This window comes from Nerophis lumbriciformis, linkage group LG24, assembly GCF_033978685.3.
Source record: "Nerophis lumbriciformis linkage group LG24, RoL_Nlum_v2.1, whole genome shotgun sequence".
Taxonomy (NCBI): domain Eukaryota; kingdom Metazoa; phylum Chordata; class Actinopteri; order Syngnathiformes; family Syngnathidae; genus Nerophis; species Nerophis lumbriciformis.
Genome location: NC_084571.2, coordinates 6,410,787 through 6,436,324, shown reverse-complemented (window position 1 = coordinate 6,436,324; position 25,538 = coordinate 6,410,787). Strand labels below are relative to the sequence as shown.

At 38.6% G+C, this 25,538-nt stretch overlaps 1 protein-coding gene across 2 annotated transcripts; it reads left to right on the top strand.

The window, feature by feature from the left end:
- Window positions 1–2,083: 2,083 nt before the first annotated feature.
- ift70 (intraflagellar transport 70) lies at window positions 2,084–25,534 on the top strand. Of its 2 annotated transcripts, none has more exons than XM_061981428.1 (19): window positions 2,084–2,277; window positions 4,821–4,886; window positions 6,380–6,589; window positions 7,674–7,730; window positions 7,816–7,951; window positions 8,050–8,154; window positions 8,232–8,360; window positions 9,771–9,820; window positions 10,251–10,403; window positions 10,478–10,543; window positions 12,390–12,443; window positions 12,525–12,590; window positions 15,917–15,987; window positions 16,139–16,346; window positions 18,417–18,488; window positions 18,557–18,660; window positions 18,730–18,808; window positions 25,156–25,285; window positions 25,377–25,534. In XM_061981428.1, the coding sequence occupies exons 1-19, from the start codon at window positions 2,230–2,232 to the stop codon at window positions 25,511–25,513; spliced, it is 1,941 nt and encodes a 646-aa protein (XP_061837412.1). In that variant the 5' UTR covers window positions 2,084–2,229; the 3' UTR covers window positions 25,514–25,534. The 2 variants fall into 2 exon arrangements, with proteins under 2 accessions (XP_061837412.1, XP_061837411.1); XM_061981427.1 differs by having other exon boundaries at window positions 2,085–2,277; window positions 15,911–15,987.
- The last annotated feature ends 4 nt before the right edge of the window (window positions 25,535–25,538 follow it).

Here is a 25,538-nt window from a genome sequence, read left to right as displayed (position 1 = left end):
TTGTGTTTCTTGGTTGCCATGGGTGCTGATTATTTTCACCTGCCTCTGATTATTGTTCGGGACGCTCACCTGCTTCCGGGCACTAATCAAAGAGCTATATATTCCTGCCTTTTGCCACACTCGGTCCTGCTGTTTTGTTTGCTTCATGCAACAGTTACAATGGTAAATCCTAGCTTCTTGTTCCTGTTCCTGTTCCTGTGCTAAGCTTTTCCTTTAGCTTTACCATAGCTTCCCGTGCTATCGGCACGCTTGTTCTGTTTTTGTATTCTTGCCTGATTTATTTATTAGAATAAATAATTTTTCTTACCTGCACACTGCTTCCAGATGTCCATTTACATCTTGGGGAAACGACCTGTGCATAACCATGTGACTAAAACGGTAAAAATAATCATAATTGGAGATTATCAATGGGTAGATAAATGTATTCCACAATTCCTCCATCTATGTCTGACATGGCCGGATTCAGAGTAAACTATTACACAGGATTTATTGCACCAATCACAGGCTGTCCAAAATGTATCCTAACATGGCTGACACTTGCAATAGATCTATTATTATACATGCTCTGGTCTATGTCCAGAACTACAGTGGTTGATTTTTGGTCAAAAACAGCTCATAGTGCCGTGAGAGATCACATCCATTGTCTGTTTGTTTTGCATTGCGCACAATGGAATGTTGTCAGCTGAGGCTCGGCACGTTTTGGCCCTCTGCACCCTTCCAGCCCGGCATTAAATTCTTCAGAACTAAAATCATGCTTTTATCGCCATTACGAGCAATGTGAAACGACTGGGTCGCATAGTGATGCGGGTGTGGTTCTCCCAAGGATGCAGACGGCTTCGGACACAGCTTGCAGGTAGAAAAATGATTTATTTAAAATATAAATCGTACGGGGAACGAACAAAAGACGTGCAAATAGCAAAAGGCAAAAACAAAAGGACTAGTGTGGGAGCTAGCAGGCAAAATGGCATAGCGTGAAAAGCTAGCGGGAATCAAAGTTGTCGTTATCTGTTGTATGGGAACAAACTAGGAAGCCAGACCGAGTGAGGCCAGGGCAAAGACTAAATAGCCCTCTGATTAGTGCCCGGGCAACAGGTGCGCGTCCCGAACACTAACCAGAGGCAGGTGTGTATAATCTGCCGTCATGGCAACAGAAACAAACGAAACTCAAGGTGCTGAAAACACGTGACTCAAACATAAACAAACTATGATCCGGGCAGCGGATCGTAACACAATGGATCAGAAAAAATCTGGAGCTCCCTGATCATAGACTTAATTTTTATAAGTACACCTCTGCATAACATTGTATCCTTATTGACATTAAATAAACCAAAAAAAAGAAGGAAATATAGATAAACTTACAACAACTAATAGTTGTATTAATATACATTTTTAGTCTGCAACAGAAAATATGTGTGCATCAATTTGCCTGAAATTTAAAAAACATTTGAACCTTATTTAATTTATAAACATTCTTAGACAGACTTGAATCACACTGGGGGGAAAAAACCATGAAAAACACTCAATAAATAGGAATAACTCCAAATTGATCAGCAACAGGAACTTAGGAGCACATAAAACCCTTTATCCTAACAAACAAACAAAAAATAAAACACTTTGTGCTGATTTTCTTTTGAATTAAAATGAGTAAGTCAGGATTGGTGGCGACAATGAGCATGTTTTGTCGAGCGCAGCTTTTCGAAGCGGGGTTTGAAGCATGATACTGATAAAGCATGTACCCAGGGGCGGGGGCTGCCCCACTATTTGAGAAGAACTGTTTGTTGTCATGTGTAGTTATTATCTATTTTCATTGTTATTGTGTATTATTATTATTTTATATTTTTACTTACATTTTCCTGACATTTTTCTATTTAATTTATTTTTAATTTTTGGCTGGGTGGGTGTATGGCTGTGTAGGGAGTCATTGTTTCAATTGAAAAACAAAAGAAACATTGTTGTTTTTGTTTTCTGTATGCACTGTAATATACTGATAAGTTAATATTCTATAAAGAGAAGAAGCAAACCCATGAAGCAGCTATGTGGCAGTATCCTGAAAGGCGATTGGCCGGCGCACACGTCAGTCAAAGCTCCAACTTCCGGTCAGAGGTTGCTAGGTAACAGAAGTCTGCTTGCTGTGAACATAGCACAGACGCTTGCTTAAGTTGCTGCTGTTTCTGAAGTTTAGGTTTATATTCGTTCGTTTTGATTCGTGAACACTATACATTTGGAATCATGATGACTATAAAAGATGGAGAATACACGGCAACGATCTACAAACTGGTAAGAATGTCCTGTGGCAGGACTCGTCTGCTAGTTAGCTTAGCTTAGCTTAGCAGCCTAGCTGAGTGTTCTTTGACAACAACTCAGTTGTTTAAACTGTTGCTCCAATAATCATGTTAAAAATGAGTTATTCTTGCTCGTACACTGAGATGCAGTTTATTAATATCCACTAAAGACACTAGATTTATTTATGGTGTGGAGTTGATTGTACTAAGTTTAGACGATGCTCATGTAACAGGTAACACGACCGGTATCATCCATCCATCCATTTTTCTACCGCTTGTCCCGTTCGGGGTCGCGGGGGGGTGCTGGAGCCCTCTCATTTACTGTAATGCCCAAAAAATGATAACTAGCGATACAATTCCAATCTCTATAAATAACCGAAGTCCCCATAATTATTATTTAATTTAAAGACAACTCGAAAGCAGACACATGCGCACTATTATAACTTGACATATCAAACATGGCGTACTAACACCATTAATCTTAACACCATTAATCTTGCTCCAGGGCATGGGTGTCAAACTCTGGCCAGCGGGCCAAATTTGGCCCGTCGTGCAATTTTATTTGGCCCTTGACATTAGAGCTGGTCCGCCGGTATTATACAGCGGCGGTGCCGCTGTAACACCGCATTCACCGCTAATACTCATACTTACCAACCCTCACGATTTTCAGTGCCCTTCTCGAAAGTCTCCCGAGGCAACCATTCTCCCGAATTTCTCCCGATTTCCACCCGGACAACAAAATAGTTGCGTGCCTTAAAGGCACTGCCTTTAGCGTCCTCTACAACCTGTCGTCACGTCTGCTTTTCCTCCATACAAACAGCGTGCCGGCCCAGTCACATGATATATGCGGCTTCTACACACACATAAGTGAATGCAAGTCATACTTGATCAACAGCCATACCGGTCACACTGAGGGTGGCCGCATAAACAACTTTAACACTGTTACAAATATGCGCCACACTGTGAACCCACACCAAACAAGAATAGCAAACACATTTCGGGAGAACATCCGCACCATAACACAACATAAACACAACAGAACAAATACCCAGAACCCCTTGCAGCACTAACTCTTCCGGGACGCTACAATATACTGTACACCCCCCGCTACAACCAAACATTAATGAACTAGCATCCCAGAAAAGATGGCAGGTATCTGGCTTGGGCACATCAGATTAGATCAGTGTGTCGCAAACTGAGCAGTTTAAAGTCCTGAATGGTTGATTTATTCATTGTTATTTTATTTTCAAATTTATTAGCCTGTGGAAAAAGTTAATGTTGATATTTACCTCAGAAGGCTGCAAATAGACAAGAGGCATTACATTTTTATTTAAATTGTATTTAATATAGCATTGATGTTTTTTCGTTTGTTTTTTGAAAGTTGATTTTGCACTATTAAGTTATATAAGTGTTGCTTGTTCCATATTCAGTGTTAAAGCAAATCAGTGTAGAAAACTGAGCAATAATTAACGTTTTATTCATGCACTTTCTCTTGCTACTTCAAGGCTTGAATGTTTGATTCATTCATTATTGTTATTTTATTTTCAAATTTATTATTAGCCTGTGGAAAAAGTTTATTTTGATATTTACCTCAGAAGGATGCAAATAAAAAAGAGGCATTCAATTTTTATTTAAATTTTATTTGATATGCCATTGATATTTTTTAATTATTATTATTATTATTATTTGAAACTTGATTTTGCATGTCACTATAAAGTTATATAAGCCTTGCTTGTTCAATATTCAATGCAAAACTTGTTTGGGTCCCTATTAAAAGGTTAATTTGTTCAACCTTGGCCTGCGACTTTGTTCAGTTTTAAATTTTGGCCCACTCTGTATTTGAGTTTGACACTCATACCCTCGGACTATACTTACTCCAGAGCCATACAATGTCACAATAAGGGTGGCCGTATAAACAACGCCAACACTGTCATAACCATGTGCCATATAGTGAGACCATACTAAACAACAATGACAAACACATTTCGGGAGAATATTTGCACCGCAACACAACATAAACACAACAGAACACATTCCCAGAATTCCTTGCAGCACCAACTCTTCCGGGACGTTAGAAGTCATTTTCCCTGCTTCCCGCCAGGTGTTTAAGAGTGCACTGCTGTGTTTAGAGGGAGACAGGTGTTGACAATATTGGAGACACTTGTCCCCACATTAAAAGTATTCAGCGAAGGAGAAAAACGATATGTTGTTGCTTTCATTTTGACGATTGTCCAGATTGTCCATCAGCTGCTGTGACATAGTTAATGAGGTGAGGAAACACACTGTCACTCCTGTTTTCCATTGTTGTTGGCCAAACTGTTGTACTGAACCACAAGGGGGCGTATGCATGCATGCTTTGGAGCCCCTGCCTGGAAAGAAAATAATGTTTGCCTTGGTGCCCTTCTAACTTGCCTTGGTGCCCTAAAATATGAGCCCTCCTTTAAGGCAACACTTGCCTTGACCTTAAAAAGTACAAATTTGAGGCCTGTAATCAGTAAATAAATGATTGCATCTTTTTAATTTAATTATGTTTTGCAGATTAAGGACAGCCAGTATGTTGAGGCCATTCACATCTTAAACAGCCAACTTCAGAAGCACACCAGGGTAAGTGTTGCTACTAGACAAAAGTCATTAAAATGTAATGACTTTTTCTATATCACAATATAAGTGTTTTATATTGGTCGATATCGATAATTATTGATCTTATTTATGACCTATAGAAAATAAGGACAAGGAGAAAAATATATTATATGTAAATGTTTGTATTTCACAATGCGGACGCTGTATCGATCCGTTGTGGTGAAGAAGGAGCTGAGCCGGAAGGCAAAGCTCTCAATTTACGTGTCGATCTACGTTCCCATCCTCACCTATGGTCATGAGCTTTGGGTTATGACCAAAAGGACAAGATCACGGGTACAAGCGGCCGAAATGAGTTTCCTCATGGTGGCGGGGCTCTCCTTTAGAGATGGGGTGAGAAGCTCTGTCATCCGGGAGGAGCTCAAAGTAAAGCCGCTGCTCATCCACATCGAGAGGAGCCAGATGAGGAGATTCGGGCATCTGGTCAGGATGCCACCCGACCCAGGACACGTTGGGAAGACTATGTCTCCCGGCTGGCCTGGGAACGCCTCGGGATCCCCCCCGGGAGGAGCTGGACGAAGTGGCTGGGGAGAGGGAAGTCTGGGCTTCTCTGTTTAGGCTGCTGCCCCCGCTACCCGACCTCGAATAAGCGGAAGAAGATGGATGGATGGATGGATGGATGGATGAATGAATGAATGGATGGATGGATGGATATTTGTATTTCACATGTAACCTTTTTCTGATTATAGTCCCCTTGGCTATCAAGGCAGAAAGGAAATGTCAACACAAGCATGGAAAACAATTAAACAATTAATGTAAACAAAATTGTAAAATCACATTGAACACTTGACAATAACCTCCTAAAATGAAGGTGCAAAAATAAGAAATGCTTAATAAAGTGTAACAAAATAGTGCAATGTGTGAAAATGTAAACATAGGGAAACCTGAGAAGAACTATTTTCTGCAGGTTTAATGACAGGAAGTTACAGCTGTGCTCTAAAGGGTGAGCGGTGTGGTGGGACGAGCGCCTTACATCATTTACAGACCACATTGATCTGACTACTGTCTCTTTGAAAAATCCAATAAACCGCCATACTGTCCAGGTGACTTCCTGTTTTATCCACAGTTTTTTTATTTTGACTTTCTCTTCTCACTCCATGCAAAGAATCGATTGCGAGACAACAAGATGGCGCGACCAAAGATGATAGTTGACACTGTTACCTGATTGGCTGTTAGCGTGTCACTCCCATTGATCATTGATGACTTCCTGTGTTGCTCAGTTACCAGCGAGCGAGAGCCTTTTTTTAATGCAACTAACCTTGCTTTGCTACTTCCGCTTTCTCCCAACAAAGAATAAAAAAAAATGATCAAACACTTTTTTTATTGCTATTGATTAGGTGTCTATCACAATATATATTGTTATCGTTTTTTCACCCAGTCCAACATTAAATTGTCAAATTGTTGTTGTGATAAAAATGTGTTCTTTTGTTCATTCCTGTTTTTCCCTACATCTCTTTCAGTCCAGAGCTGCTCTGTCTCTGCTGGGCTTCTGCTACTATCACATCCAGGACTTCAGCAGTGCTGCAGAGTGTTATGAACAGCTCACTCAGCTGCACCCTGAGGTGGAGGAGTACAAGGTGTACTACGCACAAAGCTTGTACAAAGCAGGCTCGTACGCTGAAGCCACCAAGGCCTCCTTCGCACTGGACACAGCCACCAGTCACATTAAGGTCCAGTCATTTCTTCTTATCTTATACATTTGTTCAACAAGGACACACTAGACCTGGGGTGTCCAACGTGGGTTCTGCGAAACATTCTAAAAATACATTAAAAAAAAAAAAACATTCAAAAGTTGAATAAAAGAGAAAACAGCTGAAATGTCAACTCAAAAAACACAATAACTATTTCAAGCTGCCGTTGTTAAAAAAAAAAAAAAAGAATCAAAATCAATGCTGTTATGAGATATTATTGACCTATTCAAGGCGCCAATTACTTCACATCAACTATTCCACTTTATCATATTGCACATTTTGTGTGTTTGCCATATTAAAAACAAAGTTTTCTTTGACAAAAAGGGCATAAAATAAACAAATAAAATTAAAAACATTTAAAAAATAATTAAACCGAATAGATGTTGTTCTAGAGAATTTACATGTTCTAAGTAATAAAAAAAAATGGATGGCCAATTTTTTTTAATTTTTATGAGTGGGACTTTTTGGATCTCCAAGAATTTTAGTAGGACTTTTTTCTAAAAAATAAAAATTTAAATCAATTGTGTTATGAATTATTGACCTATTTTAAGGCTTCAATTACTTCACATCAAATATTACATTTTAAAACATTTGGGGAGAAGAATATTGCAAAATTTGTGTAGGCTTTTTTTTGGCAAAAAAGGCATACAACATAAAATACCTAAAGTTGATCTAGAAGTTGAATAATAAATATATGTATGACATATTTTTTGCAATGCTTCTGGGTCCCCGAGGCCAAACTTGAAAGGTGGTATATAAAAAAAAAAAGTATATATAAATATACATATATATTATATAATATATATATATATATATTATATAATATATATATATACTGTATATTTTATATAATATATATATATATGTATATATATATATATATATATATTATATAATATATATATATATATATTATATTATATATAGTATTGGTTTTGAAAATGAAAAATATCAAGCCCCTCCATGCTTTAATTTTCCAGTGGGTGGCACTCGGTGGAAAAAGTTTGGATACCCCAGCGTAGAAACTTTTCAAAAGTGTTCATTGTCTGTCTCTCCTCCACAGATGATCAAGCTGCAGGCCTCCATCAAATATTTTGAGGAGAATTATTCTGCTGCCAAGGTACCATGCTCGTATACATAGTTTGTTGTATGTGCCTGTGTAGCACGGTTCACATTTGAAGTACTGAAGTGTTCCATGTGTGCAGTCTCTGGTGGAGCAGCTACCCCAGGAGGACCCAGACTATGTCTACAACATGGGCTGCCTGCTCTATCAAGACGCCAATTATGAGGACGCCTGCAAGAAGTTCACGTCGGCCATGCAGGTGCTGGGATACGTACCTGGTAATCACACACACACACACACACTGATTTGACTGTTGGCCGCTGTTTCACTACTTGATAAACTCTTTTTTTTTACTTCTGTCTTCTTTTCCTGTCAGCGCTGTCGTACAACGTCGCGCTGTGTTACTACAGAATGAGCAACTACGCCCAGGCCCTCAAGTACATTGGCGAGATCATCGAGCGAGGCATCAGGGAACACCCAGGTAACAAGATGATGTTGCTGGAGCGAAAATCCTGCATGCTGCAGCTTCATCTTAATGACAACCTTTCGCCGTGCCAGAGCTGAGTGTGGGCCTGACGACAGAGGGCATCGATGTGCGCAGTGTGGGCAACACGCTGGTGCTGCATCAGACCGCCCTCATCGAAGCTTTCAACCTCAAAGCTGCCATCGAATACCAGCTGAAGAAACGTAAGCGCTTCATTCACTCGCTCAGTCAACCAACAGTCACATGACTGTCATCAGCAGCAAGAAAGAGTTCTGGAAACATCAGCACAAGCTATACCAGGGGTGTCCAAAGTGCAGTCCGGGGGCCATTTGCTGCCCACAGCTAATTGAAAAAATCTATCAAAAAAAACAAAACATTAAGTGGAATAATAGCGCAAACAGATTAAATGTAACGAGGAAAAGTTGCAATGTCGACTCTAATAATGCAATAAGTCTTTAAAGCTGTCATTGCTCCAAAAATAATAATGAATCAATGTTGTTGTTATTGACCAATTCAAGGCTTCATATCAAGTATTCCACTTTGAACATTTTTTGAGGGCAAATATTGCATATTTTGTGTGTTTGCCATATAAAAGGTGTTCTTTGACAAAAAACGGCACAAAACAAACAAGTAAAAAAACAACAACATTAAAACATAATAAAAACTTATACTGGATGGATAGATCTTAAGTTAAAAGTTGTTGAAAGTAAATAAAAAATATGAATCTAGTGGGGGGTTTTAAACTGTCGTTGCTCAAAAAATATTTAAAAAAAAGTAAAAATCAATGTTATGAAATATTGACTTATTTAAGGCTCCAATTACTTTACATCAATTCCGCATTGAAAAGTTTTTGGGGAAAATATTGCATATTGTGTGTTTTTGCCATTAAAAAAAACTAAGTTTTCTTCTACATAAAACCTATAAAAAAAATTAATTTGTATTGTCAGATAAACCGGAAATTGATCTTTAGATTTAAGCGTTGAATTATAATAATAATGACAATATATATGTATACATGTATGTATATATTTGTAAATGTATATATGTGTGTATATATATATATATATATATATATATATATATATATATATATATATATATATATATATATATATATATATATATATATATATGAAAGGGACAAGCGGTAGTAAATGGATGGAGATATATATGTATATATATATATATATATATATATATATATTTGTATATGTGTATATAAGTTCATACATATATATATATATATATATATATATATATATATATATATATATATATATATATATATATATATATATGTATATTTGTATATGTATATATATGTAAGTATATATATATATATGTATATTGTAATTGTTTTGAAAATGAAAAATATAAATTTTACAGTGTGCGGCACTCAGTGGAAAAATGTTTGGACACCCCTGTTCTATACACTTTGACTGACAGATGGGAGCTTTCTATCACACCCTTTGCACATTGAATAGCCTTTCATGGTGAAACCTTGAGGCAGCATTTTACACCTCTCAATATGCTAAATATTTTAAATGTATCCTTCATTTTTCAATCATTGCCATGTGAATAAATGTATTGACTACTGAAATGTTTATTTGCAGTGAAAGGTGCTCAAGAGGCTTTGACAGACATGCCGCCACGATCAGAGGAGGTAACCACTATTGTCCTCTCACTTTTCAATGTGTCCTCTGTCCTAATTGTCCTCTCAACAAGGTGCACAACCATTGCCCTCTAGTGGATTGTATTATAAACGGCATGCAGCCAATTCAAGTTTCCTTTTTATTTGTCATAATCTTGTACGTATATTTTCTGGAGTCGTCACCTGACTTGACTGAGGAGCTGACAGCCATGTACCATAACATGGACAATCTCAAATGAAGCTATATGAGTACATGTATTTCTAACGTGTATTTCTGTATCATGAATCAATTTAAGTGGACCCCGACTTAAACAAGTTGAAAAACTTATTCGGGTGCTACCATTTAGTGGTCAATTGTACGGAATATGTACTTCACTGTGCAATCTTCTAATAAAAGTCTCAATCAATCAATCAATCAATCTAACGCTGGGCTGTCATGCAGGAGCTGGACACAGTGACGCTGCACAATCAGGCTCTGCTCAACATGGACTCCAAGCCATCGCAAGGTTTTGAGAAGTTGGCCTTCCTGCTGCAGCAACCGTCCTTCCCTCCCGTCACTTTTGGAAACTTGCTTCTGCTCTACTGTAAACATGAGGTGCGTCTTTACTCAAGAGTTAAGACATTGAAACATTGGTGGACGTAATCCCACTCTGCCTCTTTCCTTGACAGTATTTTGACCTGGCAGCCGACGTCCTGGCAGAGAATGCCCACCTCACCTACAAATTGCTCTCTCCAGTAAGACATGCTCCTCACATTGAACCAAGTGGTGTTTTAGTAAACAAAACACACCCTACAGCAGGGGTGTCCAAACTTCTTGACTTGGGGTCCGCATTGGGCTAAAAACATTTGTTCGAGGTCCAAAAGCAGACTACATGTAAAGTAACTATCTATATATATATATATATATATATATATATATATATATACACACGTGTGTATATATACATATACAAATATATGTATATACATATATAAATGTGTGTTTGTATGTATATATACAATATATACAAACACACATGTATGTGTATATTTGTATGTATATATGTGTGTATATATAGATATATATTTGTGTGTGTGTGTGTGTGCATATTATATTAATATAATGGATATATAATTAATAATTAATCCATCCATCCATCCATTTTCTACCGCTTATTCCCTTTGGGGTCGCGGGGGGCGCTGGAGCCTATCTCAGCTACAATCGGGCGGAAGGCGGGGTACACCCTGGACAAGTCGCCACCTCATCGCAGGGCCAACACAGATAGACAGACAACATTCACACTCACATCCACACACTAAGGCCAATTTAGTGTTGCCAATCAACTTATCCCCAGGTGCATGTCTTTGGAGGTGGGAGGAAGCCGGAGAACCCGGAAGGAACCCACGCAGTCACGGGGAGAACATGCAAACTCCACACAGAAAGATCCCGAGCCCGGGATTGAACCCAAGACTACTCAGGACCTTCGTATTGTGAGGCAGATGCACTAACCCCTCTGCCAATTGGAAATTTGGGCAGCACGGTGACACAGTGGTTAGTGCGTCTGCCTCACAATACGAAGGTCCTGAGTAGTCCTGAGTTCAATCCCGGACTCGGGATCTTTCTGTGTGGAGTTTGCATGTTCTCCCCGTGACTGCATGGGTTCCCTACGGGTACTCTGGCTTCCTCCCACCTCTAAAGACATGTACCTGGGGATAGGTTGATTGGCAACACTAAATTGGCCTTAGTGTGTGAATGTGAGTGTGAATGTTGTCTGTCTATCTGTGTTGGCCCTGCGATGAGGTGGCGACTTGTCCAGGGTGTACCCCGCCTTCCGCCCGATTGCAGCTGAGATAGGCTCCAGCGACCCCAAAGGGAATAAGCGGTAGAAAATGGATGGATAATTGGAAATTAGGAGTCTGTGAAAGTTCGACCTTTACCTTTACCTTAAAGTTTTGTAATTGATCAGAAATATCAAGCAGCTAAAATGCGGCAAACATGAATAAGTGGTTCTCACATCTCAGTGAAGCGCTTTGAGTGTCTACAAAAGCGCTACATAAATCTAATACATTGTTTTTATTATTATAAAGTGTGAAGAGTGTTATGCATTTTTCCTATTATGCTTTGTAATGTATATAAATGGGTGTGTAATTTGGAATTTTGTATGGACGTTTTTTATAATGTCCACAGAGTTTGGTGAGCAGGTTGTGTTATGTGTGACCATGTCTGTTGAAATGTTGTGTTGGTTAGGTTTATTTATTTTTTCTTTCTTTTTTTTTTGCACTATGACTAGGGAAATTTGTTTGTATTTGATCATAAAGTAAATTCTGCGCACACTCCCATTCATAGCATAATTAAAGGTCATTGACCTGAATTTCTCACATTCTCCTCTAGATGGCAACATAGTAGCAGTATCAAAATTGGCAGACTATTAAAATGGGCGCAATCTCCCTGAGGGTAAAATTAATTAAACTCATGACATCTCGCGGGCCAAATTGAGTACGTTGACGGGCCACATTTGGCTCGTGGACCCTAGTTTGGACACCCCTGCCCTCCAGTGTGTATTTGTTGTTTAACATTTCTTGTGATTTTTGCTTTTTCTAGTATGAATATGAGTTTCTAGATGCCTTGTTGACCTGCCAGACTGCACCAGAGGAGGTACAGTAACATAACACACTGCAGGTGCATCTTGCTTCTATTACACATGTAAAATCATGTGTGTATGTGTGTGTTTGACAGGCATTCAGGAAGTTTGATGACATGATCGGCAAAATGACCGAGAAGTTACGCAAGCTGGCCAAGCAGGTTGTCTGCATCCTTTCCATCAGCCTTAGAAGACGTTTTTTTGTCTTTATTATGAAGTACATTTAGCCACATAGCTCAATTTACAAACTTTATTAGTTCTTGAACATGGTTCGTGAATTGCAAAGTTCGTATAATGAAGCAGTGTTCTCCATAAAAAACAATATAAACATGAATAATTAGTTCTAGCGTCAACAAAAGTCCCTATTTTAGTAAAAGAATGCACACTTTTGAAGACAATAGTACCGGGTATGTATACTGTATATAGTAGGGTTGTCCAATTAATATTTCTTTTTAAATCAGATTAATCACATTTTGGAATCTGGATTTATTATGATTAATCACAGGTGATTACTCGCTTGCATTACCTCACTATTTCTACACAAATGCATTTTATTATCAGAATGCCATCCAAGAACATACTTAAAAGTTTTATTTGAATGCATGTCATTTATTTGCACAAAACTTGGTAACAGTTTTCATCTAAAGTTCTTTCAGGCTATATTTTGGAGTGAAATTTGCCAGCTAGCACACCAGTCAGAATCTCCTCAATAATTTGTCTACTGTCTTATGCATTGATATAATCCCTGATTTAACAGAGCTTGTACAGTCAAACTAAATTGCAATATTTATTTAAGTGTGTTCATGATTAATGTGATCTTTTTTTGTGGTTATTCACATGAGCTAACACTTTAATTTTGATCTATATACATCAATATATACATAGACATACATATATATGTGTGTGTGTGTGTGTGTGTGTGTGTGTGTGTGTGTGTGTGTGTGTATGTATATGTATCTGTATATATATATATATATATATATATATATATATACATATACGTGTGTATATATAAATGTGTACATACAAACGTACATACACACACATTATATATTATATACACACACACACATATATATGTGTGTGTGTGTGTGTGTATATATATATATGTGTGTGTGTTAATATGCAAGTACAGTATATATATGTGTGAATAAGAATGTGTATATATGTATGTGTACATAAATATATATATATATATATATATATATATATATATATATATGTGTGTGTGTATGTATATCAGTGACGTGCGGTGAGGTTCATGGCTGGTGAGGCACTGACTTCATCACAGTCAGATTTACAAACATATGAACCCTAAAGAGTATCTTATTCACCATTTGATTGGCAGCAGTTAACGGGTTATGTTTAAAAGCTCATACCAGCATTCTTCCCTGCTTGGCACTCAGCATCAAGGGTTGGAATTGGGGGTTATTAAATCACCAAAAATTATTCCCGGGCGCGGCGCCGCTGCTGCCCACTCCTCCCCTCACCTCCCAGGGGGTGATCAAGGGGATGGGTCAAATGCAGAGGACAAATTTCATTACACCTAGTGTGTGTGTGACAATCATTGGTACTTTAACTTAACTTTAACTTTACACATACAAACTGTAGCACACAAAAAAGCACATTGAATTAAAAAAAACTTTATTATGGTCTTACCTTTACTTATAAAATAAGTCCATGAGCCGCTGTTGTGCTGGATTAATGCACCCCCTGACGAGAGTGTTATATCAACTAAAGCCCTCACTTAAACTTTCCACGTGCAAGATTGAATCTATTTAAAAAAGTGTAACCGAGGGTTTATAAATGTCGCCTATACTGTATGAAACTACAAAATAACAAACACGGAGGCTCCAGTTTACACGAGGATCACTTTATTTACTTTCTTTCAAAAACTTCCGCTCCACTCCAACGTGTCGTCACTTCCGCTCTTAGCGCCTTCAAAATAAGAGCTCAAGGCATATACTGTATAACAGCGCATAACAGGAACTTAACATCACAAAGAGGAAAGCCCATAAAAATAGGTTACAAAAGTTATTTAATCAGAAGCTAAAAAGTGCAAAAACAATAATGTTCGTGTTGGAGGAGTTGTGAATTAGGTACGTCTGCAGGTGTACCTAATGTTGTGGCCCTGCAGTCATTCACAACTCCTCCAACACGAACATTATTGTTTTTGCACTTTTTGGCTTCTTATGAAATAACTTTTTTAAATAGATTCAATCTTGCACGTGGAAAGTTTAAGTGTGGGCTTTAGTTGATATAACACTCCCGTCAGGGGTTGCCGTGCATTCTACGGCGGGGGTGCAGGAGGCGAGCCTCAGCCAGTGCGTATTTTGCAGCCATTTTATGATCGCTCAGCACAAGAAATACTTTACACACATACAGTTGTTGACAAAATACACTGTACATTATATACCTCAGCTAACTAAACTATGGAAATGTATAATATAATTCATATAGCAATACGGTCTCACTGCACAGCAGGCCAGCAGTTAGCCGAGTCCGCAATCCATGGTGAGGCACAACGCAGTGACGTGCCTCAACTGGCTGCTGTTCACCGCACCGTCTCTTCTCAGTATTTGAACGGCAAATGTGAAAATTCAGCGATTTTAAATAAAAAGAACCTAAAACGGGTGAAGTTAAATGGAAAATAACTTTATAGTATAATCACTGGATACATATAACAATTTAATTAAAAAAAAAAAAAAAAATTTTTCTTTCCATGATGGCAGGTGAGGCAGGGCCTCACCTGCCTCTAGTGACTGCACGTCACTGTTGTATATATGTATATATATATATATATATATATGTATATATGTATATATATATATATATATATATATATATATATATATATATATATATATACACGCATATATAAAACAAAGATATACAATAACAAGGGGTTAATGGATCAACAATCGCTTCACTATCAAAATAACACAAAGACAAGCTAAATGTGCGCGCGCGCACACACACACACACAAAAGTCCCTTTGGTGCTCTCAAAAACGTTAACAACCATGTTGCTACGATAATTAAAAAAAATAAAAAAAGTTCAATACATTTTACCTTGCTGTCTGCGGAATGGCAAGCAGAGAGAGCAGGGCATAGGTTAGAGGGGAAATGCGTGGGTTCTCTCTCCTCTCTAAGTTTAAGTCCACAGTGATTCCCTCCTTCTTTCCAGGCTGGTTTGTTGCCTTTTTTGACCCATATTGCGGGGGCAAAATAGACAAAACTTTGAAAATAGCGAGAAAGGGAAGACACGCTGAAGCACTGAGGAGCACTAATGGACTGCGTAAACAGAATGTGACGTAGGGGGCTCCGCCCCACCAAAATGGCCGCTCCCCATGTCTACTGTAAAATGAATAAAAGAAGGGTCCGTACACGGAAACATGGTTCGTACACAGAGGCATATTTGGCACAGTCTCAGTCTCTTATTTTAATTTCTTTCAATGAGACTTGTTTGATGCTGATTTCAGTTGCAGGATGCCAAAGCAGTCCGTGACGATGAAGGACAGAAGAAAGCCCTGCATGAGTACGACACAATGCAAGAGAAGTGAGAACACACACATTGCTTGAAAGTTTAGGGGAGCATTCCAAGCACATTCTCTTCTTCTGTGCTAACTGTTAAATACATAAATAAGAGGCATTCTTGCGAGGATTGAATGCACCTCCGCCCATCTTGACGGCCTTGCTCCTCTGCCAAGGTACATCGTGGTGCTGATGGCCCAGGCCAAGATTTACTGGAACCGGGATAACTTCCAGATGGTGGAGAAAATTTTCCAGAAGTCCATGGAGGTGTGCAACGAGGACGACACGTGGAAGCTGAACGTGGCCCACGTGCTCTTCATGCAGAGCAAGTACAAGGAGGCCATCAGCTTCTACGAGCCCATCGTCAAGAAGCACTACGACAAAGTGAGTGACGCTTGAGCCATGTGGGCGGAGATAAGAGGGGCGCGGCGTCGGCTGACACGTTGCCTTTGTGTACAGGTGGAGCAGTGTAGCGTGCAGGAGTGTCCGTGCACGTGCAAACCTTCGGTAAAATAGACTTAACAGCTTTGCGGTGCATTTTTGTGTTTCTTTTTTTCTTTCCTGTAGCGATGTCCAAAGTGCGGCACGGAGCAAATTTTTTACAGGCCACGGCACGTTTTAAAAATACATTTTTTAAAAAGTGGAATAAAAGAGCAAACAGGTAAAATGTAACGAATAAAAGTTACAATGTCAAGTCTAATAACACAATACCTCTTTAAAACTGTCATTGCTCAAAAAAATTATAATGAATAAATCCATGTTGTTATGAAATATTGATATAATATAAATATATTCAATTATCCATCCATTTTCTACCGCTTGACCCTCTCAGGGTTGCGGGGGATTATTTCACAACAAATATTACACTTCGAAAAAAAATTTGGGGGAGAGTATTACATATTTTGTGTTTGCCATATAAAAAACGGTTTTCTTATGTGTCAAAAAAAGCACAAAACAAACAAACAAAAATTTCAAAAATTAAAACTTATAAACGATGGATAGATCTGAAGTTAATCGGGAGATTTAAGTGTTGAAAGTAAAACAAAATGTATGACTTATTTTTAACACTTTTATGAGTGGAGCCCTTTTGAATTCCTAAGAATTTTAGTGGGGGGTTTTTTTTAATCTCATTGCTCAAAAAATAATAATAAATTAAAATCTATGGTGTTATGAAATATTGACCTATAAGTGTCTTTTCATGTTGTCCTCGCCAGTTTCGATTCCTGAATGGATGTCATAAGTGCACCAACTTGTCGGAATACCTACTCAGACTTGTTCTGTGCATGTGAGATGCATGTTTTATGATCTAGAATAAACTTACAGGGAGCAAGAAAATGAGCAAGCAGCAGACCACTCAATGATGTAAGCATAGGGACACACGACAGTGATTACAGCACCGCTATAAATAGTTTGCCTACATTAGCGCTTATAATAACAATATCTCAAAAACTTGGTTAATATTAAAATCAAGAAATGTAAATGGAGTATTGTTGGTGGGTTTTGAATGGTTATTATTATTTTATGGGCGAAATAGAAGAGCTCCTATTGGCTGCACTGTAAGCAGACTTTTATTTACAAGTTATAATGCATTTAAAAGATCAATTTGTCGTGATTGTGAACAATAGGCAAAATTCCCGCCCAAAAAAGCACAATTCCCCTTATGACATTCAGACTACCAAATTACATTTGTATCCAAATAGTGGTGTATTTCTTTAAATACATTTTATTTATGCGAGCAAATAATAACCTGTGATTAATCATGATTAATCCTATTTCATGTGTGTAATTATTCTGATTAAAATAATTAATTATTAACAAATCTGCCCAAAGCTGCTGTATTTTTTTACTTTAGAAAAGAGAAGTGTGGGCATGCCTTATTTGTATTTGGCTTTATATATGTCTGGGTAAAATTTTATTAAACAGAACAGTTTTCTTTTAAGTAATATGAACATTTATCAGAGATGGTTATTTATTTTATGGAGGAATGTAGTTAATCATAGAACTGGCACCCTGTGTTATTAAAAAAGTTTGGAATTTTAATCGAGAATTGTTTTGAATCGAAAATCAATTCTGAAGCAATTCATTACCCCCAAGAATCGAATCAAATTGTGCAGTGCCCTACCCTAAGATTCACAGCCATTATATATACATATACATATACATATTTATATATTGTATTGTATTGGCTCTGCAAATGAAAAATATGAGAAAATGGCCCCTGCATGCTTTATATTTTCAGTGTGCAGCCTTCAGTGGAAACAGTTTGGACACCCCCTGCTTTACTGTTTGCAGTGTTACTTTTGTGTCTCCTGGAAAATCCTGTAATGTTACAAAGGCAAAAGTAATGGTTGCGACCATTTAAGGAGTTTTCACATACTTAACAAGATGGCAGAGTATAGCCATTCCTGCAGCTGAAAATTGGCTAATGATCCATGAAAATGTGTGTTGTTGCAGATCTTGGACGTCAGCGCCGTGGTCCTGGCTAACCTGTGTGTGTCCTACATCATGACCAGCCAGAACGAAGATGTACTTAGAATGCAGGACTATTGAATTAGACGGTCTTATATTATCTTCACGTTCTCTTGCTCCTCCAGGCTGAGGAGCTGATGAGGAAGATCGAGAAAGAAGAGGAGCAGATCTCCTATGTCGACCCAGATAAGAAAGTCTTCCACCTCTGCATCGTCAACATGGTGATCGGGTGAGTTCAGCAGTCAATCTCACACCAAACTGTGTTTTTTTTATGTTTATTTATTTGGTTTATCTTCAGCACGATGTACTGCGCCAAGGGCCACTATGATTTTGGCATTTCTCGTGTCATCAAGAGCTTGGAGCCTTACAACAAGAAGGTTGGCTTTTTGAATGATCTGTTACTACTTGGGTTACAGTCGTCCCTCGTTTATCACAGCTAATTGCAGGCCTGAGCCACCTGATCATGGCGAACAAATTGCAGCAAAGTACAATTATTAGTAAAGATTTAAAAAAATTAATAGTTAAAGCCTAGAAAACTGTTTATGACCTTATAAACATTTTTAAACCTAATAAGAGATTTCTAAAAATGAAATAACAGCCTTTACATTAACCCCATATAGTAGCCTTGAGCCTATGGTTGTCACCCGGCCACTACAACATATCCACTACGTGGAAATACTTAATCACATCCTGGGTGATTCCTCTAAGTTAGAACTGGGCTTCCATGTACTGAAACCACAGGCGTAGGTTTTTCTGCAAAAACTTGGTCAACTTGACACTCGCAGCTACGACCATTAGCCCTGTTGTTAGAATTCCGTGTTGTTAGCATTGTTTGTCTCATAACTCACGCCAAAATAATGTCATGTTGAGCTGATGATGTCGAAGATTAAGTACATCAACATAGTTCATCTCCACTTAGCATCGCCCAGACCGCTGCTGATAGCTGATAGAAGTGTTGTTAGCATCAAATGTGTGCCGGTACTGTTGCTTCTCTTCTTTTGATATCGGTCATGTCAATGTCTCACCAATGTGAAGATGTGCTATTGATGAGGCAGGGGTTGAAAATTAAGTGCATCAAAGGGTTGTTCTGCAAAAAGTCGGTCAACTTGATTGACTCGGGGAAGATAGCACGCCAAGATTAGCCTCTGTGTTGTTAGCATTGTTCAACTTTAACCAGGAAATGGAAGTCCTTTTTGGTGAATAACTTTTTCGATCGCCACGCCGTAATTTTTGATAATAAGACAAATACTGCCCTGTAATAACAGGGTGTTCGCGGGGTCTTAAAAAGTCTTAAATCCAACATTTTGAATTTAAGGCCTTAAAATGTCTAAAATTGTCCTAAAATCTTATAAAAGGTCTTAAATACGATTTTGAAAGGTCTGAAAAATCTATTTACGGTACTTTTTTAATGCACAAACTTCAGTCTGGCTTTTAAATGTTCGATTTTTGAGGATGTTATAATGTTACCCCAAAACAGAACTAAACTAGGCTACCTGTGCTGCCCGGTCAGAATTAATCGCGCACGGCCTCGTGTGCTGTGCGGGGCACACCGATGCGTTGTTACAGCTTACTTTACAATACCACAATTAGTTTACAATAGAGTTTTATGGTGTATTTAGTTAGTTTAACCATTTTGTTTCCTATGTGAAACAACAGTGAATTATTTCATATACTTACAATTCATCCTGGCCCTCTGATTTTCCTTTGTCTTTGTACTTTTTTGTCCGTATGGATATAAAGTGGTCCTAAATTATATTCATTATGGTCTTAAAAAAGTCTTAAGAAGTCCTACATTTGACGTGTTGAAACCTGCAAAAACCCTGAATAAACCAAATACATACTTAAAGCATACTTGCCAACCCTCCCAAATTATCCGGGAGACTCCCGAAATTCAGCGCCTCTCCCGAAAACCTCCCGGAACAAATATTCTCCCGAAAATCTCCCGATTTTCAGCCGGAGCTGGAAGCCACGCCCCCTCCAGCTCCATGCGGACCTGAGTGAGGACATCATCCAGACTAGTGATAAATCGTATTATTATGTTTATCTTATCTAAAAATAAATATATTTATTAATTTAAAAAAAAAAAAACTAAATACATTTTTACTATATTTTGCTAAAAACATCAAAATTAATTGTATTTTTATTTGTATTTTTTCGTGACTCCTTATTACATCCAGCCATAGAATTATACATTAAAATAAACATATTTGAAATAATTGATTTTAAATTATCATAATAATGACCATATTTAATTATTAAAATAATTGCTTGTTTATCAACAACTTTAGCATTTTATTCATTACATTTTGAAACTCTCAGAAGCCAAGTTATGTTACATTCCTTAATATTTATTTATGCCAGTTTGAAGTATCAATTATCTAAACACAGTTTGTTTGCATATTTTCAGGATGTAGATATATATATATATATATATATATATATGTATGTGTGGGAAAAAAATCACAAGTACATATATTGCGCTCTACTACGGTATCGAGCACTATTTTTTGGATAACCTTATTAAGACATATATATATATATATATATATATATACATATATATATATATATATATATATATATATATATATATATATATATATGTATGAAATACTTGACTTGGTGAATTCTAGCTGTCAATATACTCCTCCCCTCTTAACCACGCCCCCAACCACTCCCCGCCCCACCCTCGACCACGCCCCCACCCCCCACCTCCCGAAATCGGAGGTCTCAAGGTTGGCAAGTATGACTTAAAGGGGAACTGCACTTTTTTGGAATTTTGCCTATCGTTCACAATCATTATCAGAGACAAAAAGACAAAAGGTTTTTGGTTTGTTTTGCATTCTAACATATAAAAATCGGCTCGTTCTTGGTGGCTAGCAAGGCAGCTAATGGGAGCAATAATTTTTACCTCTAAATATCTTTAAAAATGCATTCAAAAACCGTCAATAATACTTAATTTACGTTCTGTAACCTGTTTCAAAACCAAGCTGTAGCGACATTGTTATTGTAAGAGCGAACACGGAGGAACTATTTTTCTAGCGTACGAACACATCGGCATGCTTTGGTATTAGCCGTAAAAGCTAACTACGGCAAGAGATAAATTAGCTTCTACGTCAGCACGAAGCGCGTTTGAGTTTGTAATGCACAACACAATGTGATCGGACAATAGTCTGTACTGACTGAAAAAACATAAATAATCATATTACAGTATCTGTAAAGTATTAGCCCACATTTCATGTTTTGTTTGTACACAGCTAGCCAGACAGCATATGTACTGTACTGTAAGGTGATGTGCTGCATGTATTATGAACAATAGTATACAGAGGTGTGGACTCGAGTCACATGACTTGGACTCGAGTCAGACTCGAGTCATGAATTTGATGACTTTAGACTCGATTTGACAAAATGTAAAAAGACTTGCAACTCGACTTAGACTTTAACATCAATGACTTGTGACTTCACTTGGACTTGAGCCTTTTGAATTGACATGACTTGACATGACTTGCTACTTTCCCCAAAACCCAAAGATGAAAAAGTTATTCGGGAGCGCTCCGTATTTTTCATTGTGTACTTGTCTATCAGCGTTGCGTGTGTCAGCTGGTGTGGTCTCAGTACAACAGCCAATCAAATTAGATCTGCTTTGTTTTCATCACACAGCATTCATCCAATCAAATTGCAGGACAACCAACGAAGAAGACATGTCCAAACCACACGCCAGTGAACAAAAAATGATACCTAAAATAATTTTGTTTGGGTATAAAAATTACAAGGTGGTCAACACAAAACGGTTTGCAGTATGCAACACATGCGGTTCGAAAATTACTGATGGAGAGGCAACAACTTCCAACTTCGTCCGGCATTTGAAGTTGCACAAAGAACGGTAAGTTTTGAATGTAAGATAACGTTTATTGGCTAAGTAACGTGACTTTTATTTGCTGTGTAGTTAAATCAGTGAGGCTGTAAACTCACTGCTAACGTTATAACGTTATTGCAAACACGGGAATCTGTTGCCGTTCACTACCTTATTCATACTTTTTGTTCAGTGATTTTTTTTAAGCAGGGTTACGTTAGTCAATATATCACACGTAACGTTAGACGGCGGTCAGCAGCACCGCGTATTTTAGCCACCTAAAAAAAGACAAAAATAGTCAAATAAAGGTCAGTTAAAATGTATACTATATTATGAATATGTGTACCGTTGTAGCTAGCTTTCTGACATACTGTTGGTTGTTTACCTCAGTGGTCCCCAACCACCGGGCCGCGGCCCGGTACTGGTCCGTGGATCAATTGGTATCGGGCCGCACAAGAAATAATTTTTTTTTCTTTTCTTTTTTTTAATTAAATCAACATAAAAAACACAAGATACACTTACAAGTAGTGCACCAACCCAAAACAACTCTCTCCCCCTTTTGTTCTGGGCATTGAACATGAAGACTCTTCCTTCACTGTTCCGAGTGGCCATGAGAGTCTTGGCAGTGCCTGCCTCCAGTGCTCCAGTGGAGCGAGTTTTCAGCCATGGTGGCATCATACTACGCCCCCATCGTGCACAAATGACTGACAGACTCTTGGCTAATTTGGTCTTTTGCAAATGCAATGCAGCATAGGGCCCTGACATATAAAAAGTACAACTTTTTTGTTATGTTCACGTATATGTCATGTTTTTTCAATGTTAACACTTTTGTACAAATAAGTACATTTGCACTTTATTTTTCAATGTGTTTGTTCTGTAAAGGAATGAGTTAATGTTTAAAATGACTGGTTAATAGTGCTATTATAAAGTGCAATGTCAGCACAATTTTCTTTCCTGCAATTTAAAATGCACTTGTTTTAATAAATAAATACAGCGTTTGAAAAGCATACACAATCTGTGTTAATATATTAGTCTGTGGTTAAAAGGACTTGAAAGGACTCGAAACTCAAAATGCAGGACTTAGGACTTGACTTGAGACTTTCCAGTCTTGACTTTGGACTTGACTCGGGGCTTGCCTGTCTTGACTCGGGACTTGACTCGGACTTGAGGGCAAAGACTTGAGACTTACTTGTGACTTGCAAAACAATGACTTGGTCCCACCTCTGATAGTATATGACTTACTCAATGGTGAAGCTGGCGGGGGACGTTTCCAGTTGATTTGGGCACTCCAATAATTCGGCATAGCCTGGTTCAAAAGTTAAAGATTTTCAGCGTGACCAAGACGCACGGACCTCATTCTCTCGGCTTCCGTCTGCTCCAACGTTTCACCCTCTTCTTCATGCTGGCTTCTAGAAGCACCAGTTCATCCTCCGTATATTCAGCTTCAAAAAGATAAGGTCGTGAATCCTCATTTGTCCAAAAATAGTTGTCTTTGTTGTCTGTTACCAAGTCTTCCATGATTAGAAAACACTTGCGTGTTTGTTTGTGGAAGTAGGAACCCACAGTAGATGCCAGAAGACGGATGTGCGCTGCTATGGAAACGGAAATAAATGCGCCAGAGAAGGAAGTCCCGCTGTTAATAAAAATCATTAAAACACGGTAAATATTGTTTATATTACGTAATGTTTTGAACGTGTCTGTTCCTACATTATATATAGACTTGACTGTGTTCTTGTCCCTCATAATGGATTGTGCACGATAGGCAAAATTCCAAAAAAAAAATTAAAATACCTGGGATTTATATAGCGCTTTTCTAAGTACCCAAAGTCGCTTTACATGTAGAACCCATCATTCATTCACACCTGGTGGTGGTAAGCTACTTTCATAGCCACAGCTGCCCTGGAGTAGACTGACGGAAGCGTGGCTGCAATTTGCGCCAACGGCCCCTCCAACCACCACCATCATTCAATTCACCGGTGTGAGTGGCACCGGGGGCAAAGGGTGAAGTGTCCTGCCCAAGGACACAACGGCAGCAATTTTTGGATGGTAAGAGGCGGGGAGCGAACCTGCAACCCTCAGGTTTCTGGCACGGTTGCTCTACCCACTACGCCATGCCGCCCCCAAATAATAATAAAAAGTGCAGTTCCGCTTTAATTTAAAGGGGACCTATTATGCAAGACCAACTTTTCTTACCTATGGGTACCTGCTTTTGTGCATTTGGCATCGCCATGAGTCCCAATAATGTGAAATCAAACAATGGAGATATTTATAAAACAATCTTGCCTTCCTTCATACTTTCTCCTCACGAGCCGTTTTGGATTTGTCCAATTTGGGACGTTTTTCCTAAGTGTGACATCAGCGGACATCTATATATGGTAAAAGTTTACCTGAAGAACTTTGCGGGAGTCCGCCCCTTTAGTCAAAATAAGTCCCTTCTTTTTCTCTATCCTCTTGTGGGGCAGCCTGGCTTGTACATGCACATGCATGCTATGCTGTTGCCCTATCTAATACAAAGTAGCGTATAGTTCTAACTTATGTCTGTCAGTAGACTGCATATGGAAGCGCTAAAAAGTTCAACATGGCTGACTAGGAGAAGACGCTGTTAAAGTGGAGGCACATACAAAACGGCACATCCTGAAGAGACGGTCAGAAGCGGCTTGAAGACGGTCTCTAAAACAGTTGAAAAAAATAATATAATGTAGTTGTAGAAAAAACATCATAAAACGACCCCTTTAACAATTAATTTAAATACATGGAATATGCTTTAATAAACCTGGATGTAGTGAAGCGTGATGTGGGACGACTGTAGACCCAGGAACAGTAGGCCCCGCCCCTGCCAGTGAATAAGCAGTCAGTCCTTGTTGTGTGTAGCTGGGAACCGACACGTGGTTCTACGCCAAGCGCTGTTTCCTGTCCCTGCTGGAGAACATGTCCAAACACGTCATCACGCTGAAGGGTGCCGTGGTGCAGGAGTGCATTCAGTTCCTGGAGAACTGTGAAGGTGAGTCTCTCACAACAAACTCGTTAGTGTGCACGGACTCATCAAGGAAGCCAGGTGTTTGCTCTTCATTGCGGCGTTCTCTGCGCATCAGAATACGGCAGGGAGGTGCCCGCCATCATCGAACAGCCTCTGGAGGAGTCCCGCGTTCAAATGGGCAAGAACACGGTCACCTATGAAGCCCGGCTCCTCAAGGCCCTCTTCCACAAAGTCACCAGCTGGAACGAGTGACGTCACCGAGGCTTACAGCCTGGAT